General features: G+C 36.3%; 2 protein-coding genes across 4 annotated transcripts; both read left to right on the forward strand.

Moving 5' to 3' along the window:
* Positions 1 to 2,654: 2,654 nt before the first annotated feature.
* LOC104894016 (18.5 kDa class I heat shock protein) lies at positions 2,655 to 3,559 on the forward strand. Its single transcript, XM_010680172.4, has one exon. The coding sequence runs from the start codon at positions 2,755 to 2,757 to the stop codon at positions 3,277 to 3,279; it is 525 nt and encodes a 174-aa protein (XP_010678474.1). The 5' UTR covers positions 2,655 to 2,754; the 3' UTR covers positions 3,280 to 3,559.
* Positions 3,560 to 8,361: 4,802 nt separating this feature from the next.
* Positions 8,362 to 14,590, forward strand: LOC104894017 (putative pentatricopeptide repeat-containing protein At1g74400). 3 transcript variants are annotated; one of them, XM_057395189.1, is made up of 4 exons: positions 8,362 to 8,586; positions 8,688 to 11,236; positions 11,519 to 11,646; positions 12,070 to 12,162. In XM_057395189.1, the coding sequence occupies exon 2, from the start codon at positions 8,879 to 8,881 to the stop codon at positions 10,913 to 10,915; it is 2,037 nt and encodes a 678-aa protein (XP_057251172.1). In that variant the 5' UTR covers positions 8,362 to 8,586; positions 8,688 to 8,878; the 3' UTR covers positions 10,916 to 11,236; positions 11,519 to 11,646; positions 12,070 to 12,162. The 3 variants fall into 3 exon arrangements, with proteins under 3 accessions (XP_057251172.1, XP_010678476.1, XP_048500266.1); XM_010680174.3 differs by having other exon boundaries at positions 8,369 to 8,586; positions 8,688 to 8,748; positions 12,070 to 14,590; XM_048644309.1 differs by lacking the exon at positions 8,688 to 11,236 and having other exon boundaries at positions 8,369 to 8,586; positions 12,070 to 14,590.
* The last annotated feature ends 974 nt before the right edge of the window (positions 14,591 to 15,564 follow it).

Here is a 15,564-nt window from a genome sequence, read left to right on the forward strand (position 1 = left end):
TTTCTCAAGCAGGACGGACTATTCTAGTCCAATCTAATTTAGCTACAAAAGCTAATTACCAAATGCAAAGTTTCTCTTTGCCCCCCTCTATCCTCTCTTCCCTGGATAAAAGCTATAGGAATTTCTTTTGGAATAAAGCAAATGAAGCTAAATCCCCTAATCTTATAGGGTGGGATAAGATCTGTAGTCCGAAAAAATTTGGCGGCTTAGGCCTTCGGAAAGCTAAAACTACTAACAATGCTCTGCAGTTTAAACTTTTGTGGAAAATATTGGAATCTCCGGATAATCTTTGGGTCCAGTTAGTCAAACGAAAGTATCTGAAGAATAGTGATTTATTCTCTTATAAAGTTAAAGCTAATGTCTCTTGGCAGTGGAGAAGGTTGATGAGTCTTCGCAGTCCTTTTAAGAAGGGTCTCCATTGGATTGTGGGGAATGGAGAGCAAATTTCTTTTTGGTTTGATAATTGGGTTTTTAAGACTGCGTTGGTAGATTCTTGCCCTATCCCTAGGGGTTCGGAGGACCTAAAAGTTAGCCATTTCATTAATCAGGATGGTCAGTGGAATGTTTCGTTGTTAAGGCAGTGTGTACCAGAGGCAATTTCTATTAAAATTGCGAGATATTTTCTTCCGAGTAATGCGTGTGAGGACAAAAGGGTGTGGGGCCTGGCTGCTGATGGTAAGTACTCAGTTAAGTCAGGTGTGGAGTTGCTTCAAGGGTTCAGTCATCAGCAGTTTGTTCCTTCCTCATTTGGTTGGATTTGGAAGCTGTCTATTCCCCCAAAGATAAAGTTTTTTTTATGGAAATTATGTCATAATGGGCTCCCTACCAAGAAAAGATTGGAGATCAGTCATGTTTTTCTCCCCTTGGAATGTGTTTTTTGTAACCATCACTCGGAGGATACAGATCATTTGTTTTCTAAGTGCCCGTTCACGAGGGACGTTTTTGAGGATCTCTACTCATCTTTAAATTGGGTTTCTCCGCCGGAGATTGAAAATGGTGCTTCTTTTAATAGTTTTCTGTTAAAACTTAAATCTTCTTTTTCGGTGTGCCAGGTGGAGTGTATGGTCATTGTGTGGTGGTTTGTGTGGTATGCGCGGAATGCGATTATTTTTCGTCAAGAATCGTCTTCTCCGTTAAAGGTTAGTGCGATGGTCAAAGCCTTTGTGATAAAGCTTAATATTTCAGGGGCTGTTACTGTCGGCATGGATCCTTCGTTTCCACCTTTGGTCAGTAGGAGGTCGAAGGTGGCAGCTCGGGTTAATGTTTCGTGGCTTCCCCCTCCGAGGGACTATCTTAAAATCAATTTTGATGGGTCTAAGTTAGAGAATGGTCAAGCAGCGTTTGGGTTTGTTATTCGCGATGCAGAAGGTAGTGTTAAGTTGTGTGGAGCGGGGTCTTTGGATAATTCTGTTTCTATTTTGGAGGCTGAGGCCAGGGGTCTTCGGGAAGGCATCAGAGGGGCGATCTCTATTGGGGCTGATAAGATTATTGTGGAAGGTGACAATTTGGCGGTTATTAATGCTATTAAGCAAAATTGGAAAATTCTGTGGATTATCCACTCTAGTATTCTAGATACTAGTAGTGATTTGAGTCAGTTTATGGATGTCCAAATTCGTCATGTCTTTAGGGAAGCTAATGCGGCAGCTGATTGGATGGCTCACCGTGGTCACTCTACGGAAACCACCACTTACTGGTTTGATGTTCCTGGTTTACCGTTTGCTGTAATCATCCGTAAGGATGCTTTAGGGTGGCCCATCTCCTGGGATCCCCCCTAGTTTTTTCTTTCCTTATTAAAAAAAAAAAAAAATGTTTATTGATTATTGACTATTTAGACCTAATTGAAACTTATTGGACCTGATTAGACCTAGTTGAAACTTATTGCACCTGGTTGGATCTTATTAAACTTTATTAGAACCTGATTGAAATTTATTGGACAGACCTGATTAAAAGTCATTGTTCTGATTGGACCTAATTAAAACTTATTTGAACTGAATTGAATTTATTAGACCTGAAACTTAATTTATTAAAGTGAAGAACGCACCTTAAAACTCTCATCAATTATCCAGCCACATGAGTACTTTTATCCTATCCCATCATTTTTTCGTTCCCTTAAAAAGTAAGCCAACCTCATATAATTAATGTATATTGCAATTAATAAAGAAATGAGAAAATACTATTATTCATTGTAAACAATTTTTTTAATAGGATTTGTTTGTTAACATAATTGTTAATGTAGTTTTCAATCTATACAAATATATTAAAAGGCGTGCGAAAATAATAAATTGTGTCACGTGGCGCTCTCTTTATGAAATTTTAGTTCATGTAATCTATGTACAATAAAGAAATTAAGAAATTGCAGAGTATAGGGTTTGAATGTTTGATCTCAATACCTCAAGTATATATACTAAAGTTTTAACCACTAGGTTAAGTTGTATTTAGTATTACTATTATAAAGTATTATATTAATAAACGAATATTTTTCTTACCCGAAGCATCCCCCGGACCTAATCACTAGTTTTTAGCTAAAAAACTGAACTTTAAAAAAAACAATTTATTACTAGTGCTGGAAATGGAATCATTAATATGAGTAAAGTAGGTCCCAAATGCACTAAAAATCCAGTGTCTAGATTCTTCCATACGCTCTATATTAAACCCTTGGGCTTCTAGTCCCTCCTCAAACTCAAACAACACTTCCACTTCAAGTTCCAGGTACTGCTACTCAATTTCATCAACAAACAACAAAAGTGAGCAACAATGTCACTAATCCCAAGAAACACCTCAAACAACCCAACTCCATTCACCCCATTTTCCCCAAATTTCTGGGATCACTTCTTCTCGCACAATTTCCCTTTCCATCCCTTCACAGCAGCATATAACTTCCCACTCTTCTCAGCTAGCAGTCGCACTATCCCGTACTCAGAGCTAGCTGTCGAGACCTCAGGCGACGTCAGAACTCGGCTGGAGTGCAAGGAGATCCCTGAAGCGCACTTGATCGTGGCAGAGTTGCCTGGGTTTGAGTCGCACCAAGTAGAAGTCGACGCCGAAGATGATGGTGGGATTGTGTGTATTAAAGCTGTTGATGGGCGGTTCTCTTGGCGGTTGAGGTTGCCTGAGGATGCGAAAGTTTATTTGATGAGTACGTCGATGGAGAATGGTGTGTTGACTGTTGTTGTGCCTAAATATGCTGTGGAGGTGGAGTGGGGAAGAGATGGTCAAAGTGAAAGAGAAAGAGGGCGTGGTAATGTGAGGGTGGTTGAAATTACTGGCTCGGATGAATGAAACATTATTATGCTACTAGTCTCTAGAAAATGGTGTGTGTAGAAAGAGGCGAATGATGTGGACGGGATTGTATTTTCGGATTTTGGGATAAGATTTTAACTAATTAAGCTATATATGAAGTCTACCTCTAGAGAATGTTTGTGTGTTAGGCATAAGAATGTATAATTGTGTTAGTTGTGTGGTACTTGGTTTATTCTATGTGTAACTATAATCAGTTGACATCTATGTTCAACGTGTATGTCGTGTAGTAATGAATAATAATAGCACTTGTTTGGTGTGATTATGTGGAGTTATATTCTTTGGTTTACATTTGCAATTACTATGAGCGAAATAAGAACTAGCTAATTAAGAGAGGAAAGAAGGACTATTTTAACATCATTTCTTAAATTACTGTTTCTGTTTTTTTTCATATTTGTTATATTGATTTTGCGGGGTTTCTAAAGGTTTACTAACTCTTAATATTTTATTTTATTTTTATAAATAAAAGTTATTGTCAATCTACATATATTGATAAATTTGATAAAATTTTACACGATTATAATTTTACTTATGAAAATATCAAAATAATTGGTCAAAGTTGGTTAACTGATTTTTCAAAATAGAAATGTAACATATAAAAAAGTAAGGAAGTATGTGCCAAACTACATAGGTCAAATATTTCAAGGGGAAGGAATGAAGTATAAATCATTTAAATTTTGGTGGTTTATTAGATAATAAAAGAATTAATGAACTTTAATACGACAAATATGAGTTTTTAAGGATTGTTTTAATGTGTTCATGATTAAAGTTGTAGTTTGATTATTTAAATATAAATTTCAGATTATGTAAATTATATAATGAAGTAATTAAATTTCAGCTTTATTTACTATGATTAAACTAAGGTTTTAAGTATCAAAGCACGAAATTTTAGAGTTCTATGAGTTGGAAAATCATAGTAGTATATTATAGTTTATGAAATTGAGTACTCTTATAATTTGGTCATTGTTTATTAGGGATGGAAATGGATGGGATTCGGGGCGGGTGGAGCATCACCCGCATCCGTCACCCGCATCCATCCATCCGTCACCCATCAGGTGAAACGGGTGGGTCGGGTGATAAACGGGTGAAACCATGTAGTATATTTTCTAATGAAATTTGTGATATGATATACATGATATAAAATATTTCTATCAAAAATATAAAAAGTAAGTAAGTTTACACATAAAACTTAATAAATGGGTGATGGGTTTGAGGTTAAACGGGTGATGGATCGGGTGACGGGTGAAAAAATTCTCACCCACCACCCGCGTTCCATCCATTTAAATCGGGTTTTTCATCCATTTAAAAAACCGGGTTAAACGGGTGATGGATGATCCATCACCCATTTCCATCCTTATTGTTTATGTATGTTTTGAAAGGGTTTTAATACATTATAAGTTGTTGGAATTTTTATTACTATGCTTATGATGGAGTTTTTATGATTAAACTATGAGTTTTTAAGAGTTTTTAATAACTAATATATTAGTATTATACTATGAAGTATTAATAATTGAAGTTTCAATATTGAGAAAGGTTTTTAAATACTTTTAAAGAGGGTTTAAAGTATTTTTAATATTGATGAAAATTTATAGAGTATTGATTTCTATTTATGTTGATTATTGGTAGGCGAAAAATTCTCTTTAAGCAACTTTTAAACTTGTTAAAGTGACCTCGAACTTTGTTTACATACGTACATACCTATGTGTGAGTTGAATTAGTATCATTTTCTAAGGATGAGATTTATGTAGTATCATGTATAGGAAACTATTTTAGTTCATATGTGATCTACATTCAATTAAATTTGCATGTTTTATGCCATTGTGTGAACCATGTTGATTATGATGATTATATAATGTTTGTATTGATGATTGATGCAAGCATATGAGATTTGAGAACTTTATTTTACTAATTCACACGAGGGATTAATAATTATGCTGATATTGGATCATGAATGGATCATGTGGTTCCCTTTGCATTATTTAATTACTTTATGAGGATCGAGGGTCTTATTTGTTAAGTTGGTTATTCACCTATAAAAGGTTGGTTGGTTGTTGACTTGGATCAACAAATATATAATGATTATGGAATTAATATTGAAATTATTCTTGGGTTGTTAAGTTGATGTTAGATCACCTTTATCTAATCATAAGATAAAAATGGAAGTTTATGTATTTTTGATGATTATATTGTTTGTCTTACTTATTTTTGAGTTATAACAAGTAAATAATTTATTAAAGTGAGAAGTGAATAGCAATAAGTTTTGGACCTGTGCACGTCTGAAGGATTGGATTAGTATGAGTTGTAGTACATGATGGTAGCCTATGACTTTTCTTGGGACCGGATTGATCACCATGTCCTATTTTATTTAAAAGGTTCCTCGATATCGTAGGTTAAAGGAGTACGGAGTCACGTCCGTACTTCATCTTCTAAATTGAAGACTAGTTTGGTTTGAACAACTCTTTTCATTACCTATTCCATATAAATTAATTAACTTAGTAGTTATGGATGTCAAGTTCAGTAAAAGTATTCTGATATGTTATTATACTATTATTTACCCTGCTTAATGTTTATTAGTATCATGTTAGGTTTTATATTTATTTACTATGTAATACTCAGCTTTTATGATTACGTGTTTTGTGTGTGTGTTTTGATCATGACTATGCCTTTATTGATTTTGTGATGACCCATTTGGTTAACAGTATATCAAGATCAACTAAGCATCGTCCATATCAAGTTTGAAGATGATGAATCACCGGGAATTCGTATGGAGCTTGTGTTGACTTTATTAATATTATAGTTGACATTTTACTTTTATAGTTGAATTTTGACTTTATGGTGGTTTGGCTTTGGTTTGACTTTTAGAGTTGATTTTTGGTTAACCAAGTTTCATTTTCAAAGTTATTTATTTATTGTTATTTCCGCTGCAAAATTCTGAATAAGCCGATATGTATTACACGGGCAATAATGCTTTGATAATTCTCTAAGTTTTATATTTAAAAAATAGAGAATTGTCGAGGTGTTACACCTGGATCCGCCACTACCTCTAAAAGAGGTGATTCTAACAATCTTTCTACCTACTTCGTTCTCTATTTCTATTTGAGAAAATACTAAGGAAAATTATTTTGTTTCCACCGAGCTAAAACAAAAAAAAAAAAATATGTTGATTGAAGCCTCTAGTAAACTAAAGTCATCATTTAATAGCTTTTTTTTCTTCTTTCCAAAAAAAAATGTTCTTTTGGACTGAACTAGACTAAACTGAACTGAAATTAACTGAATCGAACTGAGAGAAACTGAATTACATAGAGAAATTAACTGAATTGAAATGAACTGAAGTGTAACTAACTTAAGTGAACTATACTGAACTGAAAATAAGTCGAAAAAAATAGGGTCTTAGTCACGATTAGAAATCCTTATTTTTTTTTTAATCTTCATCTACTATTAGAAACCTTATTTTTTTATCTTCAATTGGAGGCATTGATCCAATTCAATCAAATTTTATGTTTCGTAATTTCATAGTTGAAACTTGTGATTGAGTTTTGTATACAAATCACGAAAGTATAATTTCTCTCTTCATCTTAAAAAATAATTTTAACTCCAATAAGTTCTGATTAGGTGTAATATAACACTAAAAAAAGTCTCAATAATGGTCCATCAAGTTTAATAAGTTCAAGTTTTTCAGGTGGAGGGAACACACCTTAATTAGTTCGTACCTAAAAGAAAGACACTTATAAGTAGCGGTGTTCATAAAAACCGAAATCGAAAAACCGTACCGAAATACCGATAAAAATGGGTGGTAATCATATCGGTAAAAAAATATTTTAACGATGATACGGTTATTGAACCGATAAAATTAACGGTTAAACGGTATGGTTACGGTTATGACTTTTGAGTAAACGGTTAACCGAATATCTTTTTCTCTATTTAATTATTGTGAAACATTTTCAAACAATTAGATTAATTCTAATATTTGTTACTAAGTTACAATAGAGAAAGCATGTGATTATTTGGAACGCTCTAGTTTTAATATAATCACAATAATTAGGAAATAGAATGAATTTTTAGTGTTAGTTATGTTTTTCAATAGATTTATTATCTACTTTATAATACATTTTATATTAAAATATATGCACAAAAAATTAATATATATATGTACATTAAGTAAAACATAACAGTATAATTTAAATAACGGTTAATGGTTAACCCAAAAACCGTACCGAAAAAAACAGTTAACCACTTAAGCGGTAATGGATCTAAACGGTTATGGTTCGCATGAAGAGCGAAGTGAAACTTTCGATCGCCGAACCGAAATGTTGTTTCGTGACGGTTAACCACCCACGAACACCCTTACTTATACTTATAACTCATCCCTAGAAGTGGCCATTAGGCGGGCCTAATAAGATCTAGCCCTAAACTGATTCGTTAAAAGACTGGCTCGGACTGGTCCGTCAGATGGGCAATCCTGATCCTAACAATCAAATGGACTCTTGTGGACCAAAATAATGAGTCAGAAAACCGGCCCGACTCTAACATTGAATCGGATCACAAACCGCTCTCAACCCTGAACCGGGTCGTGAACCGTACTCAAACCAGCCGAGAAAATTCATAAATATATTACATCCTCAACCCATTTATAAAAAACACTAGTGTATATGGACGGTATCGAAAATTATTTATTGTACTTCCTCCGTTTTATAATACTCGCTACACTTTCCATTATGGGAAGTTTCACATTACTTGCTACACTTCTTTTTTGGGCAATAAAATCTCTCTATCTCTCTCATCTCACATGAGTCTCTTTTCTTTTTACCCTCTACCTCTCTCTTCTCCAAAAAATTGTCTAGAAATCTGCGAATTCAGAAGTGTAACGAGTATTATGAAATGGAGGAAGTAAATGCTACTACATATACAATTTAAATATAAAATTAATACGCATTTTCATTTATGCAAAAAAGAAAACAACGAATTGGTGGGTCAAATACGAACCCGTCCAGTCCAATCCGAACCCTGAACCGAAGCCGAACCAGTTCAGATTTGAGAAAACATAACCCTGAACCTGAATCTGGAAGTTGGAACCTATCAGCTGATTGGTCTAGTTCAGGCTCACGCTGAGCTGAACTGGACTAGCCTATGTCCCCAACACCCAACTCCCCAGTTTGCAACAAGAAAAACCACTCTAATCTGTCCCAACAATCAACATCATTGCGACATTGCTCTCGTTAGTCGTCATCGTCGATAGCCATTACTTAGGTTCTCCGGCGGCGTGATCTACCAGCCATTAGCAACAACTCGGTATTATCTCTCTCCTCCATCATCCCTTTTTTTGCTCTTTACTTTTTCTTCTAATACTCGAAACTTGACCCTAATCATTATACACAAATTATACATTTCAGCCTCAAACTCCCAAATTCTCTCGATTTTTGGCCTTCTCTTCAACTTGAAAATCTCCACTAGGTAATTCCTTACTTACCCACTTCTTTAGTAACAATGCACATAAAATCCCTGAAACTTGAATGATTAAATCTTACAAAATTCATGCAGTGATTGGGTATTTTTGGTTTTTCAGTTCTTTCTTTTAGAGCAAATGTTGAGGCTTTATTCATCAAAGAAAAGTTTGTGCTGTTTCAAGAGACATTTAGCATGTTTAAGCACTATAAGTTGTTGTTCAACTAAACCATCAAAAGATTATATGTCTAAGGTCATATATACAATACTTTATAGCAAAACCCCTGAGCAAGCTTTGAGTTATTTCAAATCGATTTCGCTGTCGATTGATGTAACGAAAAACCGCCTAGCTCATTCGGCGATTGTTCATGTGTTAAGCAAGGCTAAATGGTACTTGCAGGCAAGGTGTTTGTTAAAATGCCTCATCCAGGATCTCATTAAGACGTGCCCACCTTCACGTGTTTGCTCCATTGTTTTTAAGGACTTGAGTCGAGTTGATGAGTCTAAATTTGATGGCAATGTGTTTGGAGTGTTAATAATTGCATTATCTGAAATGGGTCTGGTAGATCAAGCTATTTGGGTTTATTATAAGATTGGAGAATTGCCTTCTATACAGGCATGTAATGCTCTTTTGAATGGGTTAATTAAGGCGGGAAGGTTAGGTTCGGTTTGGAGAATTTATGATAAGATGCTTGAAAGGGGGATCGTTCCTAGTGCTATTACATATGGTACTTTGATTGATGGCTGTTGTAGTGAAGGGGACATTGGGAAATCACGTGCGTTGCTCGATGAAATGGTCAGGAAAGGGATCAAACCAACAGTTGTTATTTTCACGTCTTTGATTCTTGGGTTGTGTAAGGAGGGTAGGTTGTCAGAAGGGGAAAATTTGTTTAGAGTAATGAAAGAATCTGGTTTAATTCCCAATTTATACACTTACAACGTTCTTATGGATGGGCACTGTAAAATAGCCAACTGGCGACGTGTTGTGGGTCTATATAGGGAAATGTTGAGCTGTAACTTGATGCCTAATGTAGTTACATTTGGAATTTTAGTTGATGGGTTTTGCAAACATGGTAGAATGGATACTGCAAGAAGGCTCTTTCCTTACATGATGAAGGCTGGTGTTCCTCCCAATGTATTTATATACAATAGTTTGATGGATGGGCTTTGTAAGGCTGGAAATTTTTCTGAAGCCCTGACTATGTATGAAGAAATGAATATTTTTGGCATCGCTTCAGATGTGTTTACTTATAGTATTCTTATAAAGGGTCTTTCTGAAGTAGGTAGGGTGAAGGAAGCAGCTAATCTACTTTTGAAGATGAAAAATGAAGGGGTCTATGCAAATTCTGTGACATACAACTCTGTGATAGATGGACACTGCAAACAAAGAGACATGAAAAAAGCTCTCGAACTATCTTCACAAATGGTGAAAGAGGGCATAGAACCCAATGCCCATACCTTCTCTACTCTCATACATGGATACTTCCGAGAAGGGAATGTGGATTTTGCAAAGGGCATATTTTCAGAAATGATTATTAAAGGGCTTTTGCCTGATGTTGTAACCTATACAATTTTAATCAAGGGGTATTTCAAAATTGCAGACACGGAGGGTGCTCTTGGGATTTATAAAGAAATGCAAGAGGAAGGGCTCGCTCCTAATGCTTTCACAATTAGTTGTCTCATTGATGGGTTGTGCAAAGATGGACATGTTAATGATGCATTCAAACTTTTTCTGAAAGTTACAACCTCTGCAGATTGTGAAGGCACTCAATCTCAGTTTGACACGAGAACAAGTCCTTTCAATCATGTAGTATATACGGCTCTTATCCAAGGGCTTTGTAAGGAAGGGAGAATACTTAGAGCTAGTAAGCTGTTCTCAGATATGAGAGCTCGTGATTTAAGGGCTGATATAGTCACTTACATAATTATTATTCTGGGACACTCTCGAGCGCAGCATGTCCAAAATTTACTGATGTTGCAGGCAGATATGCTCAAACTAGGTTTCTTGCCTGACACTGTCATATGTCGAATCCTGCACAAGTCTTATGTGGAGTTTGGGGATATTAAATCAGCTTTAAAGTGCTTTGGGGATCTACTAGGCTTAGGTGTTGCGTCCAAGCAGTTACTTCCCAAACAGTGGGGTCATAATCTTGTTTTACAGGAATCTTGTGAATGATGGTTTGTCAAAAGGCCAGGTGTAAAGAAGTCCTGTGATGAAAGCTGGTTCCCTGCAAGGATATTGATGAAGCACACCTTTTGCAAGACATCTGCCAGCTGTGATTTGCATGTGTATCTTTTTAGTTGTGTTGGCGAGTCCTGTTTTGGCCGATTTCATTCAGCAGCGTTTTTGCACAAGAAGATCATTTATCAGGCCTTGTGGCCATTTGTCCTGGATTAGACTGAAAAAATCTGACTGTTGAATTTGTATGCAACGAAATTTCCAGCTCTGCCGAAGTTCCTTTCCCTCTTAAGTCACTTGAATAATTGGAGCTTTTGGGTGAGAACCAATTTCTTGGCGAGCCTGTTTGCGGCAGTTGTTTTTAGTTTTTTTTTATACATGTACATGTCCCCTCCCCCCCCCCCCCAACCCATAAGAAACCAAAACAAGGCAAGACGAAAGTTTGTTTTGTTGAATCAGCACTGATTACTTATGTTAATCACCACTGACACAATCTAAATAAATTTATGTTCCATGTGTTTGGTTCTTTATATTTATTAAAAGAACTGTGTAGATTGGAATTCAGTGTAACATAATTTGCTACATGATTTGCTTTTTCAGTTTGCGGTTCGCCTTAAGTGGGCAAAAAATAGGCAAACACCGACCACAATCAGCTTTTTTCGGATCGCAGTTCGCGGGGAGATTAGAGAATTATGTTACATACTGGATGCTGCCCCATCCTTTTGAGGGTATGTGTGTTTTTTGATGCATTTTTGCTAGTCCCCTGACCTCTGCATACTCTTAATTGATAATTCTGAAGAAAAGATTTATATAAAGTTGGAGTTTTTGTGAACCAGTTTAGCATCTCTTACGATTATTGGTGTGCTAGCTAATCAAGCTCGGAAAATTCTAACATGTTTTTGGTACAGCATATATTTCACCATATAGTTTTCATACTAAACATATCAGTTTTGATAGTATGTTTTAGGTATCCATTGTGATGAGTAGCAGACGGTCCTGTGGCTAGAATTTACATGAAACCTTGAACTTGACTTCTAGCCATCATATTGCTTTGTTTTCTAAGTTACTTGATTTCTTTTTACCATTTGAGTCTTACAGGTAGTATCCTAGTTGAGTCAATGCATGATGTTCTTTAATTACTTGTTTTCCAGGTCTTTCTTAAATTGTCTTGAAAGTAAAGCTGTGAGTTCCCAGCATGTGAAACAATAGCAAGGCCAAAGTATCTTTCTCTGAATCAGCAAAGAGAGTATGACATGTATAAATAAAGTCTCATCAATCCGAACAATTGTTAACTCTTCTCTTACAAGTAGGCTACCCAAAACTACGCCTCATGATTTCCTCAGACCACCTAAAGCAAATCAAACCCTCAGAAAATATCTCAAGACACATTCTGCTTCAAGGGCTATAGTATTCTTCAAAAAACTTTGGAGGCAAAATCCTTCTGCTGTGGATAGCTACTCATCTCTGTTTGCTCTCAAGGCTTGTACTCAAGAGTCCTTAATAGTTGAGGGACGACAATTACATGCCATTGTTAAGAAACTGGGCTTTGAACCTGTGATTTATCTCCAAACATGTTTGATAGAATTGTATTCAAAGATGGGGGATGTGGATTGTGCCCATCACATATTTGATGAAGTATACTACAAAAATGCTATCTGTTGGACTTCTCTGATTAATGCTTACGTTGATAACAACATGGCTAGCAAAGCCCTTATAATATTCAGGCAGATGCTGGTTAACAAAGTTGAGCCAGATCAAATTGCGCTGACTGTTGCTCTAGCTGCATGTGCAGATCTTGGTGCATTGTCTGTAGGAGAGTGGGTTCACGCTTATACTTGTCGTAAATATGGGCTTGAAACTGATCTGTGCCTATATAATGCTCTCATTGACATGTATGTCAAGTGTGGAGAGATTAAGGCTGCACATAAATTATTTTGCATCTCTCGGGAAAAGGATGTATTTACATGGACGTCCATGATAGTAGGGCATGCACTACATGGGCAATCTATTGAGGCTCTTGATCTTTTTGCACAAATGAAACGAACTAGAAGTTCTGTCGAGGGAAGTAAGTCATGTATTCTTCCTAATGACATTACCTTCTTAGGAGTCCTTATGGCTTGTAGTCATGCTGGGATGGTAGAGGAGGGTAAGCAGTATTTCAAAAGCATGATCGACGGCTATGGACTACAGCCGAGGTTGCCTCATCTTGGCTGCATGGTAGATCTTCTCTGCAGAGCTGGGCTTTTGAAGGAGGCTTATGAATTTATTATGAGAATACTAGTTCAGCCAAATGCTCTGATATGGAGAATGTTGCTAGGAGCATGTTGTATTCATGGTGATATTGAGCTTGGTGCAAAGGTTCGGAAGGAACTTCTTAAGTTGGATCCAGCACATGTTGGTGATGATGTTGCCTTGTCCAACATGTATGCTGGAAGGGGGCTTTGGTATGAAAAATTGATGGTTAGGGATAGCATAGAATGTCGCAGGGTGCCTGGTTGCAGTTCGGTTGAGGTGGCCAGTGTGGTAAATGAGTTTGTTGCTGGAGACACTCACCATCCTCTAAAAGCTGAAATATATAATGTTCTTGGGTACTTGATGGGAACAGTCAGAAGTTACAGCAATATTCCGAAGACATTAGACATCAATTATCATTGAAATGAAGGAATTTAAGGTATGGAGATGTGAGTTTATCCTAGTCACACTTTTATGGTGTTTGATCTAAGGAAAAGGTTGTAGACTTGTAGTGCACAACACTATCTATCTGTCCTCGTTTTGTGCGCATGCTGTTTCCTTGCCATATGTTGTACGACATCGAGGTTCCGGATGAGGCAACCTTACTTCACATCTTCTCTTGGTAACGTTAGGGTACACGTGTGGCAGCACATCTTGGCATGGGTGAACTGATGGCCATGTCAGCCTTGCTGGGTAACCATCTCCACCATTCTCATCTACAAGGCCACAATTCTGAGAACTTGCTGAGCCTTGACGTTGCACGTTGGTTGTCTAATTATAGTTATGGCTGTAACTTCAAGCTTTCAAGGGGTAAGGGCACTTTTTTCAGTTCCTGCCTTATTCTTCTACGGACTTTGGTACAAAAACAAGCTGTGAGCTAACAACGGCCAACATATTTTGCTTCAGTGACCGTGGCTAGATACACTACCTTGTCAGCCATGCAAAGCACAACTTTATGGCATGACCCCACTACGATCATCACATTATCACCACCACGATCAAGAACACTAATGATCACTTTTAGGCTTTCAAAGTTACAAATATGCACTTTTTGTAATGTAAGACCACTTCCACGTAGCAATTCTATCGGTTTGAAGGGAGGGAAGTAGAGATTTATCATAGTTGGGTTGATTGTGCCAGTGCAATGTGAGCTATTGGTGGTGGCTACATCGGGTGTTGGTGGTGGTGGCTAGTTGGCTACAGGCATGAGAGACGGCCAGATGGGCCATATGCATGTGAGAAAGAGAGAATGTCAGGTAGGTTTGGGGATCTTAATCTTGACTTTCTTGATGAGTTATCGTGGTGGTCAGAGGATTGATATACTAAAAAGAAGCTGAGAAGGGGTGAAGTTCGAATTCACTAATTATAGAGGAGGGGTGTAATTTCCTGGCAACTATTTTTTTAGCTACATTTATGATATCTACTATTACTAAAGGTTCATATGTTCTGTTGAGAAATAATGGTTGAATGCTATTACGCACTTGACACTACCAAACTAAGCACGTACCTTTTTATGCTCGCTTAGCATGCTCATGAACATGAAATGTCACATATCTTTAGCAATGGCGATAAATTAGGCCAAATGATTACCTTAAGAATCAACACAATTTTGTGGGTTAAAATGGTGATCGAAAATAATAAAATTCAAGTTTCACTAATAAGATTTACCTTGTACGATTTCTTGTTGTAAAAAAAAAAAGGTCTCACATTTTTGTCTCTAGTAGGGTTGTCACTTAAAGAGGCACAAACTCTCCACAACTTTGATATTCTAGGAGTCACAGTCGAGTTTACGAGGAAACTTTAATAGCCTATTAATTTAATTAAACTTCATGATCTTAAATGTCATAAATATAATGTTTCCATGTCCTTACATGGGGATGAATTGACATGATGGCACTACATATTTGAGTTGTGAGGTGAGAGTACGTGTCAATAGGGTGGTGGGTGTGTTTTATAATATGGTTTATGCATGGTCATTTTTTAATTTTCTAATGTTACAATCATGCACAATTTCTTGTGCAGACAATGAGTTTATATGACAATTAATTTGAATATATTACAATTAAAGGGAAAAGTATAGATAAAAAAAGTTATAATTTTTTTTTGATGTTAAATAATTATATCAAAACATATATAAATTTAGCTATTTTAATGAAAAAAGTAAAATTGGTTAGAACAGCACAAACTATTATTTAGGTGCATTGAGCAGCACAACCTTTGGTTTGTGCCTTTCATGGTACAACCTTGAGCTAAAAGTACGACACCTTGGAATTTTTATTGTTATTAATTTTCTTTTTCCTTTTGTTTCCCTCGTATCTAAAACGGCACTTGCCTTCTTCCCTCTCCTTTATTCTCCTCTATTAAACTTGAATTCCAAAACTCAGTCACAATATAATAGAATGGGCACAAGATAG

The sequence above is a fragment of the Beta vulgaris genome, chromosome 5, assembly GCF_026745355.1.
Source record: "Beta vulgaris subsp. vulgaris cultivar EL10 chromosome 5, EL10.2, whole genome shotgun sequence".
Taxonomy (NCBI): domain Eukaryota; kingdom Viridiplantae; phylum Streptophyta; class Magnoliopsida; order Caryophyllales; family Amaranthaceae; genus Beta; species Beta vulgaris.

Bases quoted from the DNA above. Each gene is read 5' to 3' on its own strand.
- LOC104894016 (XM_010680172.4), top strand. From the start codon at position 2,755: ATGTCACTAATCCCAAGAAACACCTCAAACAACCCAACTCCATTCACC.
- LOC104894017 (XM_057395189.1), top strand. From the start codon at position 8,879: ATGTTGAGGCTTTATTCATCAAAGAAAAGTTTGTGCTGTTTCAAGAGA.